Below are 27,295 nucleotides of genomic sequence, written 5' to 3' on the forward strand. Positions count from 1 at the left end.
GGTTTCCTCCCAACTCTTTCTACCCAGGAGGAGGAGCTGTTTCCTTTTGCTGCAGTTGTGTTGCCTCTGAAAGGGCGTGTTTTTCACACTGAGTGAATGATCTGTGTCTGCACTTCTTGGGGCTTCCAAGTGCAACAGAAGCAAGTGACTCAGCACCTCCGTTCCCTCCACACCCATGTCTCTTTGGAATACAGAATGTAGGGCTCTTGGATTGTCTTTTGGGAACAAATGACTCAGCAGGGTAGAAAGAGGAATGGGCAGACGTTGCCTCTGCACTCCCGGCTTTGATGCCAGTTGCCCGTCAAACCTGCTGCAGCAGGGGTCTCAGCGCTGGCCAGGCCTGACCCCCAGGACCTGTGTTGTCAACGTGCCTGTTACCCTCTTTACACAAGGACATGGAGGAAAATTGTGACGTACTTTTGCACCGTGGCTTTTGGTCTCGGAGTGTCATGCTTGCCATCAGCTTCTTGGCCACATCAGACAGATGTGTTGCCTTTCTGTGTCACTGCTCTTAAAAATGACATGTTTTCTTTGCTTTGCATAGGAAGCACTGGAAGTTCGTAAGCCTCAGTTCATTTCTCGCTCACAAGAACGGCTGAAAAAGCTCGAACACATGGTCCAGCAGAGGAAAGCCCAGCGGAAGGAGGACCTGAGGCAGAAGCAGAGCGTCCTTCCCATCCGCACCAGCAAGAAGCAGTTCACGGTTCCCCATCCTCTGAGTGGTAAGCTGAGGTGGCTTGTGGAGACTGGAAGAGACCAGGGGCTGGGGGGCGGTTCCTGGAGCTGGAGGCTTCGCTCAGGGGTGACGGTTCCGAATGATGCCACTGACATATGCAGAACCTGTTATGGCTCCAAGTGGCTGACCCTCAGCATCATAAAGCCTATTCTTGGAGCCAGCCCATTTTGAGAGATCACATATGGGCATTGAGCTCAGCAGAAACAACTTGGGATACCAATTTACCATTACAGCTGGGACAGAAGCCACACCACTATAGCAGCCAGGGTAGCAAGTTCAAATTCTTGGCTCCCAATAGATATTTGCAAGAGATCCCCTTTGCCCTTTATAGATTGCAAAACAGATCTCGGGGTGAGAGGTTGACTCCAGCTTGTCTACATCAACATTCGTCATCTTGAAACCCCTTTCCTGCTGTGAGCTCAGAGGATGCATGGCCAGCTTCCCAGCACTGTGAGGCCAGTGTCACACTGACCCTGTGAGGGAGGGTACTTCCTTACTCACTGGAGAGGGAGTTATCAGGAACCTTCTCTGGGTGCCATGCTGGGAGCAAGACTGACCTCAGTCCCTTCTTCATGGAGCTTATAAACAGACTATTAAACTAGCAAGAATAACAAAAAGAAATGAGGGTAAGGATGGGGGACATCAGAGCACATACTTAGTGACTGCCAACCCAAATCTTAAAATCTGGAGGCCTGGAGAAACCCCAGTTTTATTCCTTTGGATAGAGGAATGAGATCTTTCTTCCTAGGAAAATGTTTTGGCCCCTAGGAGGTGAAATCATGAGTATAACTCAGAATAAAAGTCTTTTGGGGAAATAACCGTATTCAATAAAGTGCAGCTTAGCAAACATTACCAAGATCTTATTCCGGGTGCCTGGGGGACTGAGGAAAAGGGTGTTGTAATAGAATTCCTGTGAACCTCCCCAGTCTATGGGCAGACTAAGTCTCCTTCCCTCCACCAGAACTCTGCTGGTGGAGCTGTCTAAAGACCTCAGGGAGGAATGAATTTGAACGCATCCTTCCCTGTGGCTAAATATTTGCCAAGACACCTGCTGCTCCCTCTGCATGACAATTTCTAGTAACAAAAGGGGGTATGCAAAGAGCTCCCCATGGGAAAACATGTCTCTAACCAGTGCTATAAGTCAATTGGCAGATATAGGTTCAATGGGGATACAGTTTCCAGGAGGCTGTTTCATCTCTTGCCCAATAAAGAGAAAAGTGGGTTCAGGCACAGACTTCTCAAGTTGCTGTGAGAACCACAGCCAGCACCAGGAGACCTCTGGGGCCTTCAGTGCCTACACTGGCCCTGGGCAGTGTTGGGTGTTGGTGCCCAGGCTGTGTGGGCCGCTCAGCCTCGATAGTTCTGAAGATGCTACTTGAGAGCATGGTTAGGCTACTAAATTTGTGGTCAGCAAATATAGAATGACGCTACTTTAGAGCTCAAGACTCAGGTACACACACAGAATGGCGCTGAGGGCTTCCTTTTCAGTCAGGTCCCTTCACTTTGTGTGGGAAGAAACAGAGACCCAGAGACCTTAGGGAACCTGTTTAGTGTGGTGCTGCGTTGGGCTTCTCCTCTCCTGGGCCAGCACCTCCCAGTTGTGCCATTCTACCGGCCACAAGTGGTCTGGTACACCATCATCCCAAGTGCCAGAGGCAATGTGGCCTTGGCCATCTGTACTGGTTTCCTAGGGCTGCTGTGAGAAATCACCAAACACAAGGTTTAAAAGAACAGCACCTGCCAGGGCGCAGTGGCTCACGCCTGTAATCCCAGCAGTTTGGGAGGCCAAGGTGGGTGGATCCCTTGAGCCCAGGAGTTCAAGACCAGCCTGGCAACATGGAGAAACCCTGTCTCTACAAAAAGCACAAAAATTGGCCAGGCATGAAGGTGCATGTCTGTAGTCCCAGCTACTTGGGAGGCTGAGGTGCGAGGATCACCTGAGCCTGGCTGGGTCATGGCTGCAGTGAGCCGTGATTGCACCACTTCACTCCAGCCTGGGCAACAGAGCACAAGACCCTGTCTCAGAAAAAGGAAAATACAAAACAAAACAAAACAAAACAAAACAAAACAAAAAACAAGCCCAGAAACATTTTTTTGTAGTTCTGGAGGCCAGAAGTCGAAATCAAGGTTTCCACAGGATTGGTTACTTTCTAGAGGCTCAGTGGGCAATCCTGTGTCCAGCTTCGCTCTCTGCTCCTGGCGGCTTCCTGCAGTCCTCAGTGTTCCTTGGTTTGTACATACAGCACTATAGTCTCTACCTCTGTCTCCACATAGCCGTCTTCCCTGTGTCTGTGTCTCTATGTTCAAATTTCCTTTCCTCATAAAGACGACAGTCTTTGGATTAGGGCTACCCTCATCCAGTCAGACTTCATTTTAACTCAATTACCTCTGCAAAGACCCTATTTCTAAAGAAGTCACATTCAGAGTTATGGGGGATTAGGACTTAAACATATCTTTTTATTGGGGAGACACCATTATACTCGTTATATCATCCAACTGGTGTTTGCCCAAAACAAATATCCTTACAAGTTCACATTCCTTTAAATGAAAATCTTAAAATTGTATATAACAAAAGGTAACCAGGCTCAGTTCAGAATGTTAACTAACTGAATACCTTTTATTCCCCAAATTCCAAGACAGTCCTGGCAACCAGCATGATCTCAAAGTGGGACTTGGCCAACATGGGTTTTATGGCCACCCTGACAATCCCTGTGGTATTTATGTGTTGGTGAGAGCTTTACTTTGGGTTTGTTTGTGTTAGGTCAGTGAAATCAGACAACCTCTGAAACCAGAGCGTCATACAAACTCGGGCAAGTGAGAAGAAATGTTTAAGGCCCTATTAAACAAGTCTGCAGCACGCATCTTGTCTTCAGCCTGTCTGCTGGCAAGATGATAAAAGTAAAATGCAGATGTTTTTCTTACATGCTAAATTAGTTAATAAATCATATGCATGAATGAGCTCTGGCTACAGCATCAAGGCGTCTGCTAAAAAGAAGATTCCTATTTGCTTTTGGTGCTGGGGTAGCTGCCTCTGATCGGGGCTTGTCAAGCAGTCTTGTCTCAGGAGCAGAACCTGAAAGCTTCAGGTGGGAGCCTCAGCAGCTGACAATGCCAGAGAAGCCAGTCCCTGGACTTGCAGGGGATGACTATGGTGAGAACCAGGGAACCAGCTGTACTTTATGGTAGCTAGTGAATTCTGAGCACCTTTGAGGCCAGGGGAAGAGTGCTGCATGTGGGTGAGTGTTAATTAGGGTTAGGGCTCCTTGTTTGGAGGCAGGAAAATTTTCATGAACAACTGGGGACTCTAGAGGGACCAGGAAGTAGCATTGTCAAGGTCCTAGCTACAGTCTGTAGCCTGTTTTGACTATCTTGTCACCTGTGGTTTGAACTCTCGAAGACAATAAATACAATGCATAAGTCTCTCTCCTCACCCGGGAGCTACCTGGGCCACCTTCCCATGGCTCTAGCAGTGACAGAAGGAACTTCTTTGTCCGTCTCTTCAGCATACCTTGTTTGAGAACCCACACAATGCTAGGCAAGTCCCTAGTCTGCCCACCTTGTGGGGAAGCAGGCGGGTGAAGAGGCAATGCTCATAGGATTCTCATAGTGCCACGAAAGGGGTTTGCTGAGGTTGTTGTGGAATCTCATAGATGGTAGCCTTGCTCCCACCCTGGGGAGGAAGGTTCCCGACGTGGGGGAGAACCATGCCAATAGGGCAGGGTGGGTGAGGAGGGGAACGCACAGTGAAGAAAGGAGGCTGGGGATATGCAGTTTAGCTATGATTGGATGGTAAAATGGGGATGGGCGGGAAGGTGAAGAGGCCAAAGAGGAGCCCAAGGAAAGATGAACTGTAGATGTGGCTAAGTGTAACCTTATTCTGAGGTCAAAAGCAGGGCTGGGAACTGGTAGTGTAGCTTCAGGTATGACATGATGAGGGTGGGGCCTGGGCAGGGCAGTGGGATGAGGAAGGTGGTGGATGCCAGGGGTTCTCAGGTAGAGGGATCAGTGGGAGGTGATGATTGTTAGATGTGGAGGATGGAGGCTGACACCCACAGACGCCAAGGGAAGGTGGCAGGAGAGCTGGCCTTTGCTTTCAAGTCTCTGACATTAGGAACACTCCAACCCAAGGGCCTCTCTCCTCCCCAAGTCAGGGCTCTACCTGTGCAATTCACCAGACTTGCCTGGAAGCAATAAGCAAGGCTTCTCCATCATCACCACGCAGCTCCTGGGGTCCCAAGTGGATTGGGTCGTGTTCAAAGGCCGGCCATAACCTGGGTATTAGTGTGTTCCAGAACTTGTCATTGCTCCGCCTTACAGGGGGAATCCAGAGCAGGATAAGCTGAAAATAAGTGTGAAGCATCAGGCACAGCCCCTGCAGGTTATGGTGGGGACAGTGCCTGTAAGTATTAGGGGGTAAAGTCCCCGCAGGTGGGAGGGGTACAGCCCCTGCAGGTAGGGGACACAGCCTCTGCAGGCAGTAGGGGGCACAGGCCCTGCAGGCAGTAGTGGGTATAGCATCTGCAGGTCATAGGGCGCACAGCCCCTGCAGGCAGTAGGGGTACAGCTCCTATAGACAGTAGGGGTAAACCATAGCTTACAGGCAGTACGGGGTCAGCCTGTGCATAGGGGCACAGCCTTTGCAGATTGTAGAAGGTACAGCGCTTGTAGGTAGTCAAGGTACAACCTCTGCAGGTCATAGGAACAGAGTTCCTGCAAGTTGTAGAGGGTATAGCCCCTGCAGGCAATAGGGGGTTCAGCATTTGTAGGTCGTAGGGGGTACAGGCCCTGAAGGCAGTAGGGGTACAACTCCTACAGATCATAGGGGTACAGTCTTTGCAAGTCATAGGGCTACATCTCCTGCAAGTCATATGGGTACAGCCCCTGCAGGTCATAGGGTATATCCCCTGCAGGTAGTAGGGGGCAGAGCCACTGCAGGCAGTAAGGATACAGTCCTTGTGTTCATAGGGGGTACCATATCTGCAGATTACAGGTGCTCAGTCACTGGCAGTCTTCACCATGCCCTGTTGACACAATTGTGCCTGTATCCTGTGCCCACTGGAGCTCATCAAACTGGCCCTGGCTATCTCCTTCCAGGCTGGGGGCCCAGCTTCAGAGCCTCCCTGGATTCCATCCCTCACCCCTGGATTCCATCCCTCACCCCAAAACCCAGACCCCTCTCAGCCTGACTCTGCCCACTCTCACCCTTGCCAGTTGGTCTCACTTCTTGTCCTTCCTTCACTCCCAAAACATTCATGATCGGGGTTCCCAAACCGCCGGAGAGAAGCCTGTCTGTCGTTCCTCCTCTCTGTGCTATAAAATCCTGCCTAACCTTGCAAGCCCCTCTCAAGTCCAGCCTTTTTATTCAACCCTTACCCCCAGACCCTTTCCTGTGCTTCCTGTAACACCTGAGCTGGGCTCTGGTGGCTTTCATCTCTCAGCTGAGTGCTTTGCTATGAATTACTGTTGCTGCCTGTACTCACTACAGTTAACTCAGCCTGAGAGTGCTCAAACTCAGCCCATGTTGCCCCCTTCTGTTCTCAGCTCATTTCCTCCTCTGAGGACACCTGTCAGGGTCCTCCTCCATGGCTCTTTCAGTTTGTCCCCTTAACTTTCGAATGTGTAGAAAACCCTTCAGGAACATCCCCTTCTTCCACAAAGCCCTCCTGACTCCCATCCTGTCTTTCTGCCCTTCACTCCCTCTCCTTTCCTCTCACTCCCATTTGAACACTCTTGGCATCCTGGTATTCTTGCGTCCCTCCAGATCACCTGCCTTCTTCCCTTCTTCACTTTGGCTTAAGGTTGTGTGGTTGCATTGGAAAACCTTCTAGATTGTAAGAGCTGGTGGGCATACTTCACGCCAAATCACTGCGAGAGGCCCTGCTGCATCTAACACAACAGACAGAATTCATCCGAATTGCATTATCCACACTTCCCAAGGTGAGCCAAGTCAGAGCCATTCAAATCATGCACCGGTAGAGGAACGGAATTCTCTGGAAGGCACGGCAGAGTTCCTTCTCCAACAAATCTTCTTTCCCTGATGATTCTTGGTTGGAGCAAGTATTAAAATTAATTTGGACTCCTAGAGCATCTAGCCAAAGATACGACCCAGCAGATAGGAGACAGCGGTGGACGGTATCTCAGTAATAAAGATTTGCTCACTTAGCACAGGCCACACCATCCTTCCTGTTGCCTGGTCTGATCTCAAGGCTCTCATTCTCCATACAGCCTTTAAATAAATATTTGGGGCTAGTTCTCCCAATATTACCCACAAGAGAATTTTAAAATGGGCTTATCAGATAAAATAAATTTTACTTTATCAGTCTACAAAGAAAACAGGAAGCATGAATTACTGAAAAGACTGTTTCCCCAATTCAAAGACATTCACTTGTACACTTTTATTATCATCCTTCACAGACACTGTGAGGTTGTATGTTTTTGTTAAGATGCTTAGGAAGAAAAGATCAATTTCTGTCTATTGATTGGAAGTGGATTTAAAGGACAATTGTACTTCCAATTAAAATAATGTAAGGTAAAAACACTGAGTTTCCGAATGATAAGGAAAATGACTTTATGAGGAGTTGTATTTCCCAATTGCCTTGATTTTATTTTACAAGTGATTTGCCTTTATATTCCACAAAGCAGCTAAGTAATAAACCTTGCAGTGACACCACAGATAAAAATCTACTTGGCAACAAGCATAAAGTTTATTAATAATCTCTAAATCACCATATTTTATGGTTCTCTAAAAAATGCTGGGAGGCCGGGCGCGGTGGCTCAAGCCTGTAATCCCAGCACTTTGGGAGGCCGAGACGGGCGGATCACAAGGTCAGGAGATCGAGACCATCCTGGCTAACACGGTGAAACCCCATCTCTACTAAAAATACAAAAAACTAGCCGGGTGAGGTGGCGGCACCTGTAGTCCCAGCTACTCGGGAGGCTGAGGCAGGAGAACGGCGTGAACCCGGGAGGCAGAGCTTGTAGTGAGCTGAGATCTGGCCACTGCACTCCAGCCTGGGTGACAGAGCGAGACTCCGTCTCAAAAAAAAAAAAAAAAAAAAAATGCTGGGAAAACTTGGAATTGGAGCAAACGGCGAAGTTACACGATCAGACTTGTACTGGATGTAGCTGTTTTATGGTGAGGTTGTGATTCGAGTCATTGTTAAAATTCTTTTAAATGAGCAGTTTAAACTTGTCATTAAAAAAACCATACGCCCACATTTTGTTTCAACTTTAAGATTTAATTGACAAATAAAAGTTGTATGTATTTATGGTGAATGACACAACGTTTTGATATATGTACATATTGTGAAATGATTAAATGCAGGTAACATATCCATCACCTTGCATATTTTTGGTGAGAACATTTAAGATCTATTAATACTACTCCCAGTAATTTTCACATATAAAAAAGCTTTATTATTAACTATAGTCATCATGCTCTACAATAGGTATCCAGAATTTACTCCTGCTGTTTAGCTGAAACTTTGTACCCTTTGACCAACATCTCCCGGATTCTCCCCTGCTAACGCCTAGTAACCAACATTCTACTCTCCGCTTCTATGAATTTGATATTTTTAGATTTCACATATAAGTAAGATCATACAGTATTTGTCTTTCTGTTCCTGGTTTATTTCACTTAGCATAATGTCTCCTAGGTTCATCTCTGGTGTTGCAGGTGACAGGATTTCCCTCTTCTTTAATGCTGTATAGTATTCCATTGTATGTGTGTGTGTGTGTGTGTATCAATAGACTATGAGAAATTGTGTACATATACACATATATGTATATATACATTATACACATATGTGATATATATGTACACACATATGGAGAGAGAGATATATATATCAAAAGACCAATCAATAGGCATAAATTGATATTTTCTTCCCAAGCATCTTAAAAAAACACAACACCTCACAGTGTCTGTGAAGGACAATAATACACACACACACACACACACACACACACACACACACACACACACATACACACACACTACATTTTCTTTATCCAAGAAAATGTTTCTTTGTTGACTTTCTGTCTTGATGACCTGTCTAATGCTGTCAGTGGAATATTGAAGTTCCCTACTATTGTGTTGCCGTCTATCTCATTTCTTAGGTCTATTAGTAATTGTTTTGTAAATTTGGGAGTTCCAGTGTTAGATGTATATATGTTTAGGATTGTGATATTTTCCTAAAATTGGATAAGGCCTTTTATCATCATGTAATATCCCTCTTTGTCTTTTTTAACTGCTGTTGCTTTAAAGTTTGTTTTGTCTGACGTAAGAATAGCTACTCCTGCTTGCTTTTGGTGTCCATTTGCATGAAATGCCTTTTTCTACCTCTTTACTTGAAGTTTACGTGAGTCCTTATGTGTTAGGAGAGTTTCTTTAAGGCAGCAGATGGTTGGCTGGTGAATTCTTACCTATTCTATAGTTCTGTATCTTTTAAGTGCAGCATTTAGGCTATTTACATTTAATATTAGTATTGAGATGGGAGGTACCATTTTATTCATCATGCTGTTTGTTGCCTATGTACCTTGCTTTTGTTTTTTTTTTTGTTTTCCTTTTAAATTGTATTTTTGTTTTATAGATCCTGTGACATTTATGCTTTAAAGAGGTTCCATTTTGATGTGTTTCCAGGATTTGTTTCATGATTTAGAGCTCCTTTTAGAGTTCTTGTAGTGGTGGCTTGGTAGTGGCAAATTCATATATAATGCTTAGTTTCACTGGATACAAAATTCTTGGCTGATAATTGTTTTATTTGAGGAGGCTGAAGATAGGGCCCCAATCCCTTCTAGGCTGTAGGGTTTCTGCTGAGAAATCTGCTATTAATCTGATAAATTTTCTTTTATAGGTTACCTGGTGCCTTTGTCTCAGAGCTCTTAAGATTCTTTCCTTCATTTTAACTTCAGATAACCTGATGACAATGTGCCTAGGCTATGAGCTTTTTGAGATGAATTTCCCAGGAGTTCTTTGTGTTTCTTGCACTTGGATGTCTAGGCCTCTAGCAAGGCCAGGGAAGTTTTCCTCGATTATTCCCTCAATATGTTTTCCAAACTTTTAGATTTCTCTTCTTCCTCAGGAATGCTGATTATTCTTAGTTTTAGTCGTTTAACATAATCCCAGACTTCTTGGAGGCTTTGTTTATATTTTTTTATTCTTATTTTTTTGTCTTTGTTGGGTTGGGTTAATTCAATGACCTTGTCTCCAAGCTCTGAATTTCTTTTTTCTACTTGTTCAATTCTATTGCTGAGACTTTCCAGAGCATTTTGCATTTCTATAAGTGTGTTCGCTGTTTCCTGAAGTGTTGTTTTTCTTTATGCTGTCTATTTCCTTGAATATTTCTCCCTTCACTTCTTATATCGTTTTTTGGGTTTCCTTACATTGGGCTCCACCTTTCTCTGGTGCCTCCCTGATTAACCTAATAACTAACCTCCTGAATTCTTTTTTGGATAAATCAGGTATTTCTTCTTGGTTTGGATCCATTGCTGGTGAGCTAGTATGATTTTTGGGGGGTGTTAAAGAGCCTCATATGTTTTGTCATATTACCAGAGTTCCTTCTCATTTGGGTAGGCTCTGTCAGAGGGAAGGTCTAGGGCTGAAGGCTGTTGTTCACATTTTTCTGTCCCACAGGGTGTTCCCTTGATGTAGCACTCTTCCCCTTTTCCTATGGATGTGGCTTCCTGAGAACTGAGCTGTAGTGATTGTTTTCTCTCTTCTGGGTCCAGCCACCCAGCAGGTCTACCAGGCTCTGAGCTGGTACTGGGGGTTGTCTGCACAGAGTCCTGTGATGTTAACCATCTATGGGTCTCTCAGCCATGGATACCAGCACCTGTTTCAGTGAAGGTGGCAGGGGAATGAAATGGACTCTGTGAGGGTTCTTAACTTTGGTGGTTTAATGCTCTATTTTTGTGCTGTTTGGCCTCCCGCTGGGAGGTGTGGCACTTTCTAGAGAGCATCAGCTGTGGTAGTATGGAGAGGAACCGGCAGTGGGCAGGGCCCTAGAACTCCCAAGAGTATGTGCCCTTTGTGTTCGACACCAGTGTGGGTAGGGAAGGACCACCAGGTTGGGGCAGAGCTAGACGTGTCTGAGCTCTGGCTCTTCTTTGGCAGGTCTTGCTGTGGCTGCTGTGGGGGATAGGGGGTGAGGTTCCCAGGTCAGTGGAGTTACTTACCTAGGAGGATTATGGCTCCCTCTGCTGAGTCATGCAGGTTGTGGGGGAAGTAGGGGAAAGCCGGCAGTCACAGGTCTCCCCCAGCTCCCACGCAATCCAAAGGGCTGGTTGCACTCCGTAATAGCACCAAGTCTGTTTCCAGGCAGTGGGCAAGCAGGGCTAAGAAGTGTCCCAAGCTACCTTTCTCCCAGCTGTGAAAGAAAAAGGCTTTAGTTCTTCCCCTACCTGTGGAGTCTGCATGCAAGATTCATACCCTCCCCTGAGTTCCGGCCAGGAGGCTTCTTGACAGGTTCAAATTGTTACAGAGTTCAGCTGGAGGTTTCCTTCGCCTCGTGGCCTTTTCCCTGCACCTCTGGCTGCCCTCCCAAAGGATTCCTGTGATGCCTGGCAGGAATGGCCTGCTTGGGGACCCAGAGAGCTCCAAGGGCCTTTCCTCTGCTTCCTCAACCCCTGAATTTTGCTCGGCCCTTCTTAAACTTCTGTAATGCAAAAGTGAGTTCTTTTGATGTTGTTCTATAAATCCCATAAGCTTTCTTCATTCATTTTCATTCTTTTGTCTTTGACTAGATATTTTTAAATAACCTGTCTTTGAATTCACAGGCTCTTGCTTCTGCTTAATTTGTCTGTTAATGCCTTTTATTGCCTTTTTAAATTTCATTCATTATATCCCTCAGTTTCAGAAATTCTATCTGGTTCTTTTTAATTATTGCAATCTCTCTGTTAAACTTCTCATTTTATTCATGTATTGTTTTCCTGATGTCATTTTTTTTTCTGTGTTCTCTTATAGTTGGATGAGATTCCTTAAAACAATTATTTTGAATTCTTTGTCAGATGATGCATAGAGTTCCATTTCTTTGGGGTCAGTTACTGGACAATTATCACATTATTTTGTTGGCATTATGCTTGCTTGTTGTTGTTTTTCTGTTTCTTTTTGCCTTACAATGATGTCTGCACATTTGATGGAGCAGTAACCTCTTCTAGGTTTTAAGTACTGGTTTCATTGGGGGAAAAAAAGTCATCCTTTTCAGGTGAGTGCAAGAACACTGGGTGGAGTGTGGCAGTTCTAGCTCTAGTGTGGGTGCAGTGGCATAGCTGTCAGCTGAGGCTGACAATTGCCAATATTGCAGATGTCCTCAGTGGCCAAGGCTGTGGTTGTCTACAGCAGCAGCAAGGGTTCTTAGGGTCTTCAATGGCAAAGGCTGCTGGGATCCTCCTGATAGCTTTTTCTACCACCAGGAATGTAGTAGCCAAGGGGATTTCTCTTGAACTGGGTCTGGCTGTTAGGTGCACTCATGGTGATGTTGACACTGGTGTATGATGTATGGTACCAATGGAGTGGCTATGAAACCAGGGTCTGGGACATGGGTACATATGGAGGGAACACAACTCCAGGGTCTGGGGCAGCAGTTGTATAGGTTCTCAGGCATTGGCACCCCCACTGCCATGTTGGTAATGGCACACACACATACTTTTAAGAGATGCCATGTGGCCTGATTGTGTATGCCAGATACACACACACATACATCATACACATACATGTGTATACATATACACACACAGATTAAATTCTATGTAACAGGTACAAATAATTTTGAAAACTGAGAACTAGTTATAGCTGTTAATATCCTATAGTTGAGCTCATTTTTCTTCTCGGTTTCCTCTAGCCAAATACTAACCACAATGCATTCCAGAGGAGAACCAGATCCTTCAGATTCCTTTGAAAAATGTTATTTGTTGTATACTGTATAATTTTAGAAGTGTGTAATGCTCAGTGTATGTTAAAAGCACTGATAAATCCTACAGAAAAAAAGGTGTTTTTTTGCTTAAATTTGTTTAATCCTATTTTTCCTAAATTATTTTTTGGACCTTGAAATGTTTTTATCTAATTCTCGATAGTCTGCTTTGGAAACATCACTTTAGGAATCTACAATGCTTTGCCAATGAAACCCCAACTGGAGTTTCAATTTGCCATTTTCCATAGAAATCTGGCACTGTGAGAAAGTGGTCTTACCCTCATTACCTGCATCCTTTATGTCGAGCAATTCCAGGAAGTGGCGGCTGAGGGTCCTGGGGTTCCTCTGGGCAGTAGGGTTTGGTGCAGATTTCCATCTGTGGCTAGCTTTGCCTCACTGGAAGCTTGCCTAACAATGCACCCTGCCTGGAGCTGTCTCTGTGTGTGTACCCCAGCATCTGTAACAATGCCACCATGCTGGTGCCCAGCACAAAGTCCTCTGGAAAAAGTGGAGTCAGTCACATTCCCATTAGAAAGTCTTCACAGATGTCACAATGTGAAATAACCACAGAAAACAAGATCAAGGGGAAGTCTCATCCATACCAATTATATGAGAGAATAGCTGCAAGAAGCAATAAACTGCCAGAGAACTAACTGCGTAACAAGGGCACAGGCTGGCCTTCCACAGCATTGCCTTCACATCCAGCTGCTTCAGACTATGGCTTCAGGGACCCTGCAGCTGGGGGCCTGTTTGTTGCCATGGTATGGAGAGGTTCTGTAAACATTCAGAGTAGCGTTCCCAGATTTATCTAATGAAAATATAGGATGCCCAGTTAAATTTGCATTTCACATAAATAATGAAGCTTTTTTAGTATAAGTGTGTCCCAAATATTGTATGTCCCATATTTATGCTAAAAAATATTTGTTGTGGATCTGAAATGCAAATTTAGCTGAGCAGTCTTTATTTTATCTGGCAATACTTCCTCAAAGCCTCCAAACCCACGTAGGGACTTGGCTTTTTTCCTTCTCACTCTTACTACATTCTACCAGGGTAACAGTGGTCCTCAAACCCAGGCAGCCTTCAGAATCACCCAGAAAACTGCTAAAGCCACAGACCACCGGCCTAGCCACGGAATTTCTGATTTCGATGACCTGACATAGGGACCGAGTATTTGCATTTGTAACAAAGCTCCAGGTGATGTTGATGCAGCTGGTTCAGGGACTGGAAGGTAACTAGAAGCCACACAGATGTTGACATTTATGTGAAAATACAATCCCTCCTTTGAGAACTTCAACCTTATATCTTTTTTGGAGAATAAAATTCCCACTGGTTCCAACAGTACTCAACTCTCAGGTCTCTTGTCTACTTACTTTGAGAATAGAGGTAATTTACCTACCCACAAAACCCCTGTAAAGAGGAGAGAAGACTAGCTTGAGTGGGTTGCTGTAAGGATGAATCAAAACAGGAATTTGGGGGATAGGTGCCCAGTAAAGACAGGAACGCTGGGGGAATAGTGGTCGTTGGCATTGCCATTAGCTTCTTCACGGTTAATAGAGCACCTTCATATGGACCACTCCCAGCACAGTGGCTCATACCTATAATTACCAGCATTTTGGAAGGCTGAGGTGGGAGGACAGCTGAGGCCAGGAATTTAAGACCATCCTGGGCAACAAAGTGAGACCCCATCTCTACAAAATACAAAATAAAAATAACAACAACAACAACAATAACAAAAACCCTGTTATTCAGGGGAGGCTGAAGTGAGAAGATCGCTTGAGCCTGGGAAGTCGAGGCTGCAGTAAGCCATGATTATGCCACTGCACTCCACCCTGGGCAACAGTGAGACTGTGGCTCAAAAAAGAAAAGTTTTTAAAAAATGATTCTGCACAATGGGTGCAGAGGAACCAAATCTTAGCATAAGTAGTTTGTCCCAAAGCACATGGCACCAAGCAAAGGCCTAAGGTGACCCCACGTTTTTAGACTTATACATGAGAAAGCTTTATCAGTTTATGGAGGCCCAGGCAAGCCAAAGATATCATCACATATACATCATAAAAGTATGATGTTTAATTTTCTAATGCTCATTTTTTTTTTTTTTGTAAAAAGAAACTGAATTTCCTGTTGTGTTTAGTGAGGTCATTAAGAATTTGAATCACTAAATCCTAGAGACTGGGTGTAGTTGCCCATCTTTCAGCTGATTTCCTTTCAACTTCAACAGTGTGCTCATTGCAGAAAATAGTCTGTATCACTTTGTTAGCCACTGCTGAGCTCCCCTGGGAGGAAATGCATGTTTTGGGCAACTGACAGGAGTCCTCCACTGGGATTCATGTTGTAAGTTTCTGGTCTTGGGTAAGAAACTGGTTAGTTTGAGAGTCTCTGATCCTGTCAACATTGGGGCAAACTGAATTTGCACAGGTAGAGCTTGTTGTTCTGTGGGTCTTTGGCACCACGGGCAAACTGAATTAGGAGGTGATGTGTACCAGCCTTCCTTAGCAGTTCCTGTAGCTTTTATGGGGAACCCTTTGTCTATTACTGGATCTCTTGTGGAGTAACCAGTCCATTAAAAAAATGTTAAGCACTGGATATCTTTTGGCCATAGGAATGGAGTGCGAATGGGAAACAGCAAGGATATTAGGGGCTGAGAAGAGACTTCCCTGTCCTCTAGGAGTTCATTGCCACTTGCAGAGAGAGTTGGCCAGGCAGACAGCTGCAAACCACGTCTAGAATCATATAGGAGAAGACCCCTAGGGAGCCAGGAAGAGAAGGGGACTGAGGACAGTGCTCTTGGGTCCCAGAGGTAGAGCAACATGGGCTCAGGGAGTACATCAAGATTCCATTTCTCTCCCAAAATGTTTTTAATAGACATGGTTGACTTGGGGGTCTGGGATCCTCCAGCTGGGGAAGCAAAGCTCTAGTCTTGGGCCTCATCTGCCATATTGCCTCAGGGGTCTCTCCTTGGAAGATCTGGGGAGGCTTGGGGCTGCCAGTGTTCACAGGAGGACATTCTCTTCACCACCTCCCCACCAAGGGTGCAGACCCTTTATCAAATCCATCTAGTAGCTCCATAGCACCCTATCTTTCCGTTGAAGCTCCAAGGTGGGACCCCATTCTGAGCTCAAACTCAAGGATAAGTCTCTGCGTGCAAGAGAATGATCTACCCTTCCTTTACCAGGAAGCCCTATACACCTTGCTTCTCAAACTGAGTATGCAGAAGGAAATCGATTTGTTTGGAGACTCTCTGGCTTATTTTTTATTTAATTTTATGTTCCTTCACCAGAAAGTTCTCAGAGCCTATTGTCTTTCCAAATTGTTACATCAGCAGCTCTCTCATGTGTCTGGACAATAATTGGCACATGGCATCACTTTCATATCAATATCAACCTCTATGTGGCTTCCACTCACCTGACAGCGTTCTGAAACAAGCTGCCTGCCATGTGCACCTGTTGTTCAGCAGCAGGATTCCACAGAAGATTAGAAGTGATTTTAGAAACAGGATAATGTTTAGAAAATGAGAATCCAGCATCAGATTTTATCATGAGAGCACTTCAGAGGCAAACCACCTATGAGTCGTTAACTCACCTTCATATGGTGTCACCTGTGCTGTTTAATTTCTGGAGGGCTAATTTGGTCCAAGATAGACCACTCTCCTATTGCCTACATCAAGAAAATGAGGCTACCATGGTGAGTCGAACAGAAGTTATGTACAAGTTTAAACCCTGAGAACCTTGTATTTAAACCCTGAGAACCATGATGGAATTACTCTAACGGCCGGTGGCAGAGACCCAGTGGCTTTGAAATTGCATAATGCACAGCCTTGTGATCTTAGAATTTACAATTGTTGGGGGTTCCCTTAAACACACCCATTTCCATTCTTTTGTGAAGGTCCAATCTTTAATACGAGATTCAGGGAGGTAGAGACTTGACGTCTATACTCCAGGCTGGCTTGTGGACTCCCTGCTGAATTCTCTCCAACAGGTATCTCTTGGTTTTGGTGTTTCTAAGATAGGGGAAGCAAATGTCGAAAACATCCTTCAAAGTGCTCGGGCTGACTTCAGAAAAGAGGCTTCTGGAGGGCATTGTCCTAATAAATCATGTGAACTTGATTATCATTTAGATTACCTCTTCAGTAGGGAAAATGAAGTTTGCAACCAGAGCTGTAGATAAGGGCTCTGCAGGCAGGAAAAACAGCCCAGCCCCACAAACAACCAATCATGCTGGTGGCAGGGTGATCTTTACTGCCTTCTGGTGACACCATCAATTGTCTGAATACTGAGGCCACTTGTCCTTGTGTGTGTGTGCCTGTGTGTGCACACAGGTGATATGAGGATTACAATAAACACCCACATGTGTTTATAGAGATTAATGTGATGTCTGGGCTTTGACCTTACCAGAGTAGTTCTCAGAAGCACCCAAATCTTGGTACCTGGTTGTATGCTGACTTTGACACAGGCAAGGGCTTGAGGAAGTCTGGCCTTACCAAATTAAATTAGCAACAGACACTGTAGTTTGGATCCAATAATGAGGCAGATGCAAGACTTTTTGGGGAAAAAAGTATTTTCCAGAAATATAGAAATGGGCAGTTTACCTTAGTAATTTTATTGAGGGGAAAACCGTCCTCTATTTGAATAATTCGAGGTAAACACAACTGCAGTCTCTTCCCTCTATATCAGTGAATTAGAACACATGAAACTTCAAGGAAAATCTGTAAGAGACCCATAAGCAGGCTGAAAATGGTTCTCACCTGCCACTGTAATTTTATACAGGCAGAATTTCCATTAAGAGTAATTTCATAGACGAGATTTCTCTGTTTTTTTTTTTGTTTGTTTTGTTTTTCTCAAAAGAAGCTCATGCAGGATGGGTTTCCATTCCATGAAGTGAAATCCCTGTGGGTCATGCTGTACATGTCCTGAAGGCAATTGCGCCAGGCCAGGGAAGATGGCAGTGTCCAGGTAGCCATGGGAGTCTTCTGTCCTGCACAGGAAGAAAATGAGTTGTGGGACCAGGAGAGATGAATCAAGGATGACTCATCTCTTGCTGCAAGCAGGTCCATGTGGCCCTGGGCCACCATTTCACCCACCCCTACCCACCACAGGCTATTGGGGAACATCCCTCACCACTTCATGACCTAGCTCAACTGTCTCCTGTTATGGAGTCTTCCCAGATGCCCCTCTTCCCTGGTGGACCTGACCACTCCCTTCTGAGGTCTCCCCTCACCCTGTGCAGACTTTGCTCTTGGCATCTAAAGGCCTTATTTACCTCATTCTCATCCTGGGCTCGGAGCTCTTAGTTTTATTTATCTTTGTGTCCCTAACGCTTAGCACCCAGGAGATAAAAACTTAGCAATTGTCAAATGAATGGGTTGCTTAAACCCAAAGCCTGGGAGTCACCCTTGATTCATCTCTCCTGGCCCCTACAACTCCGTTGCTAACTGTATAGGGTAGAACAATCCCGTGGCTACCTGCATGCTGCCATCTTTCCCCACCTGGCTGCAATTGCCTGACCTGTCTCACTGCTGCCATTTTTGCATCTCTGCGGTCATCTTTTAGCAATAAAAATCAAATCTCATGTTTAAAACTCCACACAGCTCTCCATCTCTCTTACTCTGGAGGCAAACTCCTTAACAGGCTTGCAAAGCTCCTTAAATAGGTTTGCAAAGCCCAGCATGGGTGGTTTCCAATTCTAGGGCATATTGGAGTCATCTGGAGATTTGGTTGAGATTCCAATGCTAACACACAGGAATCTTTGCCAAATCCCCAGGAAGTTGTAAGGCATCACCTGGGTGGAGAACCAAAGTAATCTTAGCTCTCACCTCTGCACACTCCCTCCCCGCACAGTCACAATGACCCACTTTCAGTTCCTGCTGCAGAAGCTCACTGTGCCCTTCTCCCAGATCCTCCCACAGTTGACTCTTGTAGTCATTCAGGTCTTGGTTTAAAGATCTCCTCCCCTGCAGGGACTTCTTGCCTCTCCAGTGCCCGTTTGATAAATGGTGGCATTTCATTTTCACCAGAGCATTTACCGGATACTTTAGCTGGTTTATGACTTGTCCAGCTTCTCCTGAAACAAGTGAAATCTCATGAAGGGAGGATCTTATCTGTTATTTTTGTTTCTGAGCATCCCCTACCAACATAACTGCTCATTAAATGTAGAAGGAAGGGGAAAGGTATATCTAAAAAAGGAATTTTGGTTTGGTCTCATGGGAAATGGAGGAGTGCTTGGTCAGGGCTCCCGAAACACAATTTCTGCAATCACAAGCCACCTCCTCTCTCAACGTGCCCAAAGCTTCTCCAGTGAGTTGTATTCCTTTCACTCAAGTGAGGTTGGGAGCTGTTTGCAATGCACTTGCTCTATTTCAAACCACTTCCTCACGTCTCTTTCCTCTAAACTAGGAAAGACCCTGCTATTTATCAGATGAGCTTGGGAACCATTAGGAAAACTCCAAGTCAGCAGCAATCAACTTGCAAATACTTCCTGGGGGTGTGGGTTGAGGTCACCAGCAGGGATAGCCCCCTTGGACACAGTCCTGCTTATTTTGCACCTAACATAGGCTGCTGGGCCCAGAATCAAAAGTTCTGCATGGCACAGCATGCTGAGCCAAGTTGAGGAAACACAACACTGGAGGTGTCAGCGAGCTCACATTTGCTTTTGTTTCCTCTTGGGAATCAAACCAAAGCTTAATTGTGGTATCAGGTGCTCTAAAGAAACAAACTGAAGAAAAAAAAAAAAAAAAATCTAACTTCCCAGAGTAGACCACATACAGTTGAACCAAGATGATCAAAATCTTACAAATGGTATTTGTAATGTTTTTAATTTCCTCAGGACACCGTCTGTCTACCCTGGCCTCACCCTACTCTTGAGTAGCCCATGACGATTGCTAAGCTGGACTTGAATCTAATTCTTTGTACAAGGTTTCTTTTCCCTAAGTAGAATAAGTGACTGTCAAGGGTCACATATTTGCTTGCCCAAGGGCCTGACTGACTGAAGCTGACATTTCCTTTTTTCTTGGAAATGCCATTGGGATGTTTCTGCGACCCTCTTGGCTCCGACCTGGAGCAGGGACCACTGGGTACTGGGAGGTATCTTGGCCCATTGCAGTCTCCATGGTGATGTTATTTTCTCACTGCTGCTTCTTGCAAATTGCTCTAGGGAAAGCTGGGAGATTTCCTTGTCCTTAGAGGCCTCATACCTAGTGTAGGGATTTTTCTATGGGTGGGGTGACCTTGCACCCTGGCACTTCTCTCCAGAAGACCATGGTTCTGTTGCTAAAAAGAAGCATTCAAAGTCATTGTTCTCCATAAAGTAAGTTAGGTGTTAACACTGTACTTCACACCCTTATTTAATTTGTCAAGATCAACTCTGTTTTTGGTCAGTTGTCAATATAGCTACTTAGTTGGAAATATTCCGATTTCTTTTTCTTATTTCTCCTTTGAGTCTTGTCTTTGAAGTTAAGTGATGGTGCCATATTCTTTTTCATGTTTGAATAACCAGACGGGACAAGCTCAGCCACTGTGTTGTTTTCCATATTGTAAGTCAGTAGCCGTGTTGTGTTTCTCCAGAGAGGAAGAAATTTCTTAGGCTCCTTGGCTCTATCCTACCTTCTTAGATATTCCTAGAAAATTCTGTCTATTCTCAAGCCTGAGAAATATTTGGCTGCTCCACTGGATTGATGAGCAAAGGGACAGGCCCGGGTTGGAGGAGATGAATAGAAACAGACCCAGGACTTCACTGGGGATCGCAGGAGGCCCACTCCAACTCTGATGCTTGGCAAGGGGCCAAGTTGCCTGTCTGCTTCTGCTGAACGAGCAGGTTACTGCCCAGGTGTTTTAGGAAGCATGGCAGTTGCTCAAACACACCTCCATGCAACAAGCACCCCAGGAGCATTTACATATGCCAGACCCTTTGTTAATCTACACGGCCGAGTGTCTCATGGAAATTTGAGTTATTGGAACAGTCCTTTTTCAACTTTTGCAAAAGGATATACACTTTTTTTTTAAACACACACCACTTTTAAGTGTGCCCTCTGTGAACATCATTATGATTAGTGATAGGTACTTAGAATGAAAAAATCCCAGTCTCATAGTGATTTTTAACTACTGTATACTTTCTTAAAGGATACCGAGCATACATGATTATTATGTTGTGGTTCATTACCTTTCCCCTCATTAGGAAGGGGACAAGGTGGTCTTCATCTTGCAGAGGCTGAGCAGCCCTGAGACAGGGCTAAAGACAAGAGTGACACCTCTTTCTTGCAAAATGCCCTAGGGGTAGGTGGGGGATTTCCTTGTCCTTAGAGGCCTCACAGACCTAGCATAGGGATTTTTCTATGGGTGGAATGACCTTATACTCTGGCACTTTTCTCAGAAAACCATGACTCTGTTGCTAAAGGAAGTATTGGGGGAACCCGCCCCCAATATTTCAACATAGGTTCTTTTATTTTCCATAAGTGTTGGCCAGCTGAGAAATTACAAAGAGAGGCATTTTACAGCTGGGCCTCCGGGGGTGACATCACATATCGGTAGGACCGTGATGCCCGCCTGAGTCTCAGACCAGCAAGTTTTCATTAAGGGTTTTAAAAGGGGAGGGGGTGTAAGAACGGGGAATAGGTACAAAGATCACATGCTTCAAAGGGCAAAAAGCAGAACTACTAATAAGGGCCTAACAAAGATCACATGCTTCTGAGGGAACAGGATAAAGGGTAAAAACAGAACCACTGATAAGGGTCTATGTTCAGTGGTGCACGTATTGTCTTGATAAACAGTTTAAACAACAGAAAACAGGGTTCAAGAGCAGACAACCGGTCTGACCACAAATTTACCAGGGCGGAGTTTTTCCCCACCCTAGTAAGCCTGAGGGTACTGCAGGAGACCAGGGTGTATCTCAGTCCTTATCTCAACTGCCTAAGACAGACATTCCCAGAGCAGCCGTTTATAGACCTCCCCCCCAGAATGCATTCCTTCCCCAGGGTATTAATATTAATATTCCTTGCTAGGAAAAGAATTTAGCGACATCTTCCCTACTTGGATGTCCATTTATAGGCTCTCTGCAAGAAGAAAATATGGCTGTTTTGCCTGACCCTGCAGGCAGTAAGACCTTATGGTTGTCTTCCCTTGTTCCCTAAAAATCGCTATTATTCTGTTCTTTTTCAAGGTGACTGGATTTCATATTGTTCAAACACACGTTTTATAATCATTTTGTACAGTTAACACAGTTATCACAGTGGTCTTGAGGTGACGTATATCCTCAGCTTATGAAGATAACAGGATTAAGAGATTAAAGACAGGCATAAGAAATTATAAAAGTATTATTTGGGAACTGATACATGTCCATGAAATCTTCAAAATTTATGTTCCTCTGCTGCGGCTCTAGCCAGTCCCTCTGTTCGGGGTCCCTGACTTCCCGCAACAAGGAAGCATTCAAAGGTGTTGCTCTCCGTAAAGTAGGTTAGATGCTAACATTGTACTTCATGTCCTTATTTAACTATTGTCAAGACCAACCCCGTTGTTGGCCATTGTCAATACAACCACTTATGGTGTATCAGTCTCTACTGAGTTCTGCTTAGACTCAGGATATGGATTAGAATAAGGATCAATTAACAGATTATGAACTAACCATAATGTTTCTCTAGAAATGTGCAAGATTCTATACCTTCTGAACTTAATTCTCTTTCTAATTTTTCCAGATAACTTGTTCAAACCCAAAGAACGGTGCATTTCAGAGAAGGAGATGCATATGCGATCTAAGAGGTACCTGGCTATTGTATAGTGTTCAAAGAAGTTGGTGGGGCAAGTGGGGTGGTTTGAAGGCTTCAGGTACCCTCCAATGGGACCACTGCTTGTAGGCCCATGTTTAAGGTCTGAGGTCTTTTTGGCTCCAGACCTGAAAAAACGGCTAAAATAAATATGGTAGTTGAGGTGTGCTTTTGAATGTTAATGCTGCTCTTGGAAAAACCTTAGGAAAGTGGTAGGTCTTGGATTCTGAACCAATCCAGTAATTGGTCTCTAAGAGATTCCCAGACTCTGAGCTGGAACTCCTGCACATTCATATTGTCGCTCTGGGCAGGAGCTATTTGTCACTGCACCTTTGAAGGTAATTTTATGAGGGGGAGAGAAGCTATTTCTCCTAAGGGTCTGGACTGTAGCAGGGACTGAAGGAAAGGATCCAACCTTGGAGGCAGATGGCACATGGGAGCCAGTAGAGCCTCAAAGGGGCCACGAGCTAGGTTTCCTGGGGCTCTGTCTCCAGCAGACCTGGCGGCCACGCTGCCAGCACATCCTCCTCATTCTGCTTGCCTGGTGCCTGTTCAAGACTCCCACTAATTCTCACCAATCTGGTGCACACAAAGGCTGCCATTCTTTCTAAGATCTGGCCTCTTAACCAAAATATAATAGCTCAGCAGCGTTGGCCAAGTTCATGCAAGTAAAATGTCATTAGTTTATAATAAAGTGTCTAGCACAGGGAGGAATTATAATAATTAAATCAAGTTGATAGCACACTTAAAGAAACCATTGAAATCGGAAGAATACTTTTCTCCCCACTTCAGGCATACAATTTCTGCTTTTACCACGATTATATTGTTTCCATGGTGATTAGGTAACTTTGATCATTTATTGGAAGGCTCTTTGTAAATAAGGAAGTGAAAACGAGGAAAAGGGAGACTGTCCCATTAAAGACTTGATTCGTAGCATTCTAATTGGGGTTTTTAAAGGGCCACTGGGCTTTAAGACTTGCTATTTCAGAAGTGCAAAGTTGCATATGCCTCATGCCAGAACCATTCCCTTTTCAATTTACAGAAAAATTTCAGCCAAATCCTCCCCTCCCCGTCCCCAAACCCTAAGCCACCATTATGGAGCCTTGCAAACTAAGCAATTAAAATAATAGATCTCAAAGTAGCATGAGTAGTCAGAGAGTATTGCCCTATCATTTTACTGAAGAGGAAACTGAGGCTCAAAGAGGACAAGTGAGCTAGGTGACGTTGCACGTCGAGTAACTGGCTTCCCCCAGCTGGTCTCCTCTGGTGGATTTAGCAGCTGGCTTTACACGCTGCTCTGTGGATTATACTTTGGGTGGGCTCTGACTCTGGCTCACCCACAGAATCACCTGGAGCTTTCTTTTCTTTGTATTGTTTGCTATTAATTGTATTGTTAAATTACATTTTTATTTTAAAAATGCAAACAATGCAGGTAAAGCTAAAGTCCCCTCGTGACCAGCGGTTCCCCTCCCTGTTCCCAGCCCACTTTCCCTGTTCCAGTCTCAGCTCCTCAGACACCCACAGTGATATCTCCTGTGTATCCTGTCAGGCCTTTCTCTTTGCCTTAAAGTAGACTTTTATTTGTGCATATATAGTCGTGTGATTTTTAACCATGAATGGAATCATACTACACACCATCTCTCGGTAGCTTGTTTTTTCACTTTATGTCTGTGAACCCTTCTGTGACGAATAGATAGATTATTTTCCTTGTCAGTTTTGACTGTCTGCAGAGTGGTCCATTGAATAGATGGACCATGATTTATTTGGGAAGTTCTTTTAAGAAAATACTGAATCAGAAGTAACAGAGGTGGGACCTAGGAGCCTTTATTTTACACTTCCCAGATATATTAGTCAGGGATCCCCAGCGGGATAGAACTAATGGGATATATGTATACAAAAGGGAGTTTGTTAGGGAGAATTGGCTCACACGATCACAAGGCAAAGTCCCACAATATGCACGCTGGGGAAGAGAGAAGCCAGTAGTGGCTCAGTCCAAGTCCACAAGCCTCAAAACCAGAGAAACCAAAAGTGTAGGCTTCACTCTGTGGCTGAAGGCCCAAGAGCCCACTGGTGCAAGCCCAAGAGTCCAAAGGCTGAAGAATCTGGATTCTGATGTCCAAGGGCAGGAGGGGCCAGAGGAGGAGCATCTAACATGGAAAAAGAAGGAAGCCAGAAGACCTAACAAGCAAGGTTATCCTGCCTTCTTCCTCCTGCTTTGTTCCAGCCACGCTGGCAGCTGATTAGATGGTGCCCACTCACACTGAATGTGGGTCTTCCTCTTCTACTGCACCAACTCAAATGCCAATCTCCTCTGGCAACACCCTCAGACACACCCAGAAACAAGACTTTATCAACCATCCAGGCATCCTTCAATCCAATCAAGTTGACACCTAATATTAACCACTCTGCCAGGTGATTGAGATGGTCAGTATCAGAAAGATCAGTCTATATGGATCTGAGGAAATTCCCACTGCAGAGCTTTGAGACATCTTTACTTTCTAACTGACTCCTTGAGAGTTTTCTCTCCTAGTCCTTCCTAGAATCACTCCCGAATGTGGCAATTACGTGTTCATTTTTTCATTCATTCATTCAACCCATGTTGATGCCTGCAGAGTGCAAGGCACAGGCATTTCCAGGATCTCACGAGTAGCTTCATGCCATATTATGGTTGGGTGACAGGGTTTGTAGAAAGAGTCAAACAGACCAAGGTTCGAATCCCAGCCCACCATAAGCCAGCCAAGGGACTGATACACACCTCCTGATCTTACTGGGGCTTGGGTTTCTCATTTATATAACAGTGGGACACTATATGCCTCTTCCAACTGTAGTGAATATGACATGAAATAATTCATGTCAAGCAATTCAAGCCTAGTGTCCAATACCTTCTGCAAAGACAGTCATCATCATTTTTCTACATTGCCCTTATCATTTTAATGGTGGAATATCTTCCCTATATCGTATCTGGCTTTGAAACACGAGAGAAAGATGTTTTAGCCGAGTGCCACATGTACAGCAATCTAAATGCTCAGGCTACAGGGACTCCACTGTGTCAGTGGATTATAATGAAATATTAATTGGCATCAGTCCATGAAGTTTCTGTTAGAAAGTAGGAAAGAAGTGTCCAGAGGAATATCCCTTGGGCCCTTAATTCAAAGTGCAGTAGGTTGAGAGGTAAAAACACACACACTTATATGTGTTTTATTACAGTATTATAATTCCCGCTACTTCTATTTATTTGCTGTTCTTTTTCTAAGTCACAGGAAGGCAAACATTGAGTGGTAAGAAGGTATTTGGAAACAAGTTTACAATCAGAATACTAAAGGAGTAGGTTTAGAATCCTTCATTTTATGATTAATTTGTTAATTATCATAGAGAAGGGAGGGACAAAAACAATGACTCTGAATAAGCAACTGGCCTCTCCAGCTTTGCTACTGGTGGGACTCTGCCTGTTTCATTGACCCAGGTAGCACTGGACAAGGTGCCATCCCCTGCCATGCAGCAGGTTCTGGGTATGGTCAGGAAAGCCCTTCGTCCTGGCATCCTACAGTTGTGAGCTAGTCCATGAGCAGCAATCTTCTCTTTGAAATGTAAGAGCCTGCCGTCAGGACAGGATGCAGCCCCACGGCGGGAGCGCGCTGTCAAACTACCATTCCAAATGTGTTCTGAATCTGTTTCAGAATCTATAATAACTTGCCGGAAGTTAAAAAGAAAAAAGAAGAACAAAGGAAAAGGGTGATCTTACAAAGTAACAGACTCCGTGCCGAAGTCTTCAAAAAGGTAATGGCCTCGTCACCAGCAGGTGTGATGTGTGTGGTGCACAGATGCCGAATCTGAACTTGACATCTTTGTTTCCTTTTTCCTCTAGCAATTACTGGACCAGCTCCTTCAAAGGAATGCGGTCTAACCGCAGGCTGCCCTGTTGACCACGCTACCTGGACCTGGGAGGACTTCAAATGCTGGATAAGCCATTAAACTTAGCAATATCTTCATGATGGGAAAACACTTATTTTACCTTTGATTTTTTTTTCCATAAAGGAAAACATCACTTCCTGAATTACTGACCCAAGCCAAACAGAAACAATAACTCTTGAGGAAATAGGTCAACAATCTGTTGTGGGGAATCCACCTCCATGTAACCCACTAGATACAGTCCCCTTCACGTTTTTGCTTCTGAGTTGTACCTTTTGCTTCTGATTTCTTCTACCCTGCTGTTTCCTGCCCATCAGAGAGGCCTTGTACAAGCAAGTTTGCTTACATCCCTAGGGAATATTTTACATCAAACTTTTGGGATCCAAATCCATATCCTTTTAAATTTCAATACCAACACCTGCCAGTTATGCAAATGCCAAAATGTGGGTCAGCATATAGTATATTTTTAAACTTTCTGAACATGTACACCACCAATGCTAGAGCTGACTTGGAAACCAGTGGGTGCAACGCCCGAGGCTGTGGAACAATCAGCCCATCTCTTTGTGACCTGAAGCAGTCAGAGTGGCCCTCAGTCACCCGCCCCCAGCACCGTTCCTCACCAGGGAGAAAAGAATCCATTGCTATGGAAGCTCTGGTGTAACTGCAGTGTTTTCTGCAACACTCCTCCTGCCCCATCCCATAAAAAAAGTTGTTTTGTTAAGAAATAGCCTAATGGTCCAGCTTTGCTGTCTGTTCTTCCAAATGTTTATAATACACATTATTTATAAATATGTGTGTTTGGGAAGCTAAGAACAAGCTAGTTTTTACAACACAAATGGAAATAAATGCAATTATTATAAAAATACAAGTATTTCTCTGTTATATATTCTGTTATGAAGTAGGTGGCCAGGATAGATAACATAAGGTATAAAATGCTGCCCAAGACCCAGCAGGTACCACTGACCTGCTCCACATCCTCTTCTGCCTCTGACC

The 27,295-nt window shown here is 44.6% G+C and overlaps 1 protein-coding gene across 7 annotated transcripts in view; it reads left to right on the forward strand.

The window, feature by feature from the left end:
• Positions 1-27,166, forward strand: part of CUNH10orf90 (chromosome unknown C10orf90 homolog) — an 88,224-nt gene extending 61,058 nt beyond the window's left edge. For 5 of the 7 annotated variants that reach the window (XM_017858737.1, XM_017858733.1, XM_017858732.1 and 2 more), the window contains 4 exons: positions 545-722; positions 22,325-22,388; positions 26,071-26,170; positions 26,259-27,165. In XM_017858737.1, coding sequence (XP_017714226.1) covers positions 545-722; positions 22,325-22,388; positions 26,071-26,170; positions 26,259-26,297 — 381 coding nt within the window. In that variant the 3' untranslated portion in view covers positions 26,298-27,165. Of the gene's footprint in view, positions 1-544; positions 723-22,324; positions 22,389-26,070; positions 26,171-26,258 lie in introns of all 7 variants that reach the window. The other 2 variants (XM_017858731.1, XM_017858734.1) reach the window with 2 other exon arrangements.
• The last annotated feature ends 129 nt before the right edge of the window (positions 27,167-27,295 follow it).

This window comes from Rhinopithecus bieti, unplaced genomic scaffold, assembly GCF_001698545.2.
Source record: "Rhinopithecus bieti isolate Rb0 unplaced genomic scaffold, ASM169854v2 scaffold_42745, whole genome shotgun sequence".
NCBI lineage: Eukaryota > Metazoa > Chordata > Mammalia > Primates > Cercopithecidae > Rhinopithecus > Rhinopithecus bieti.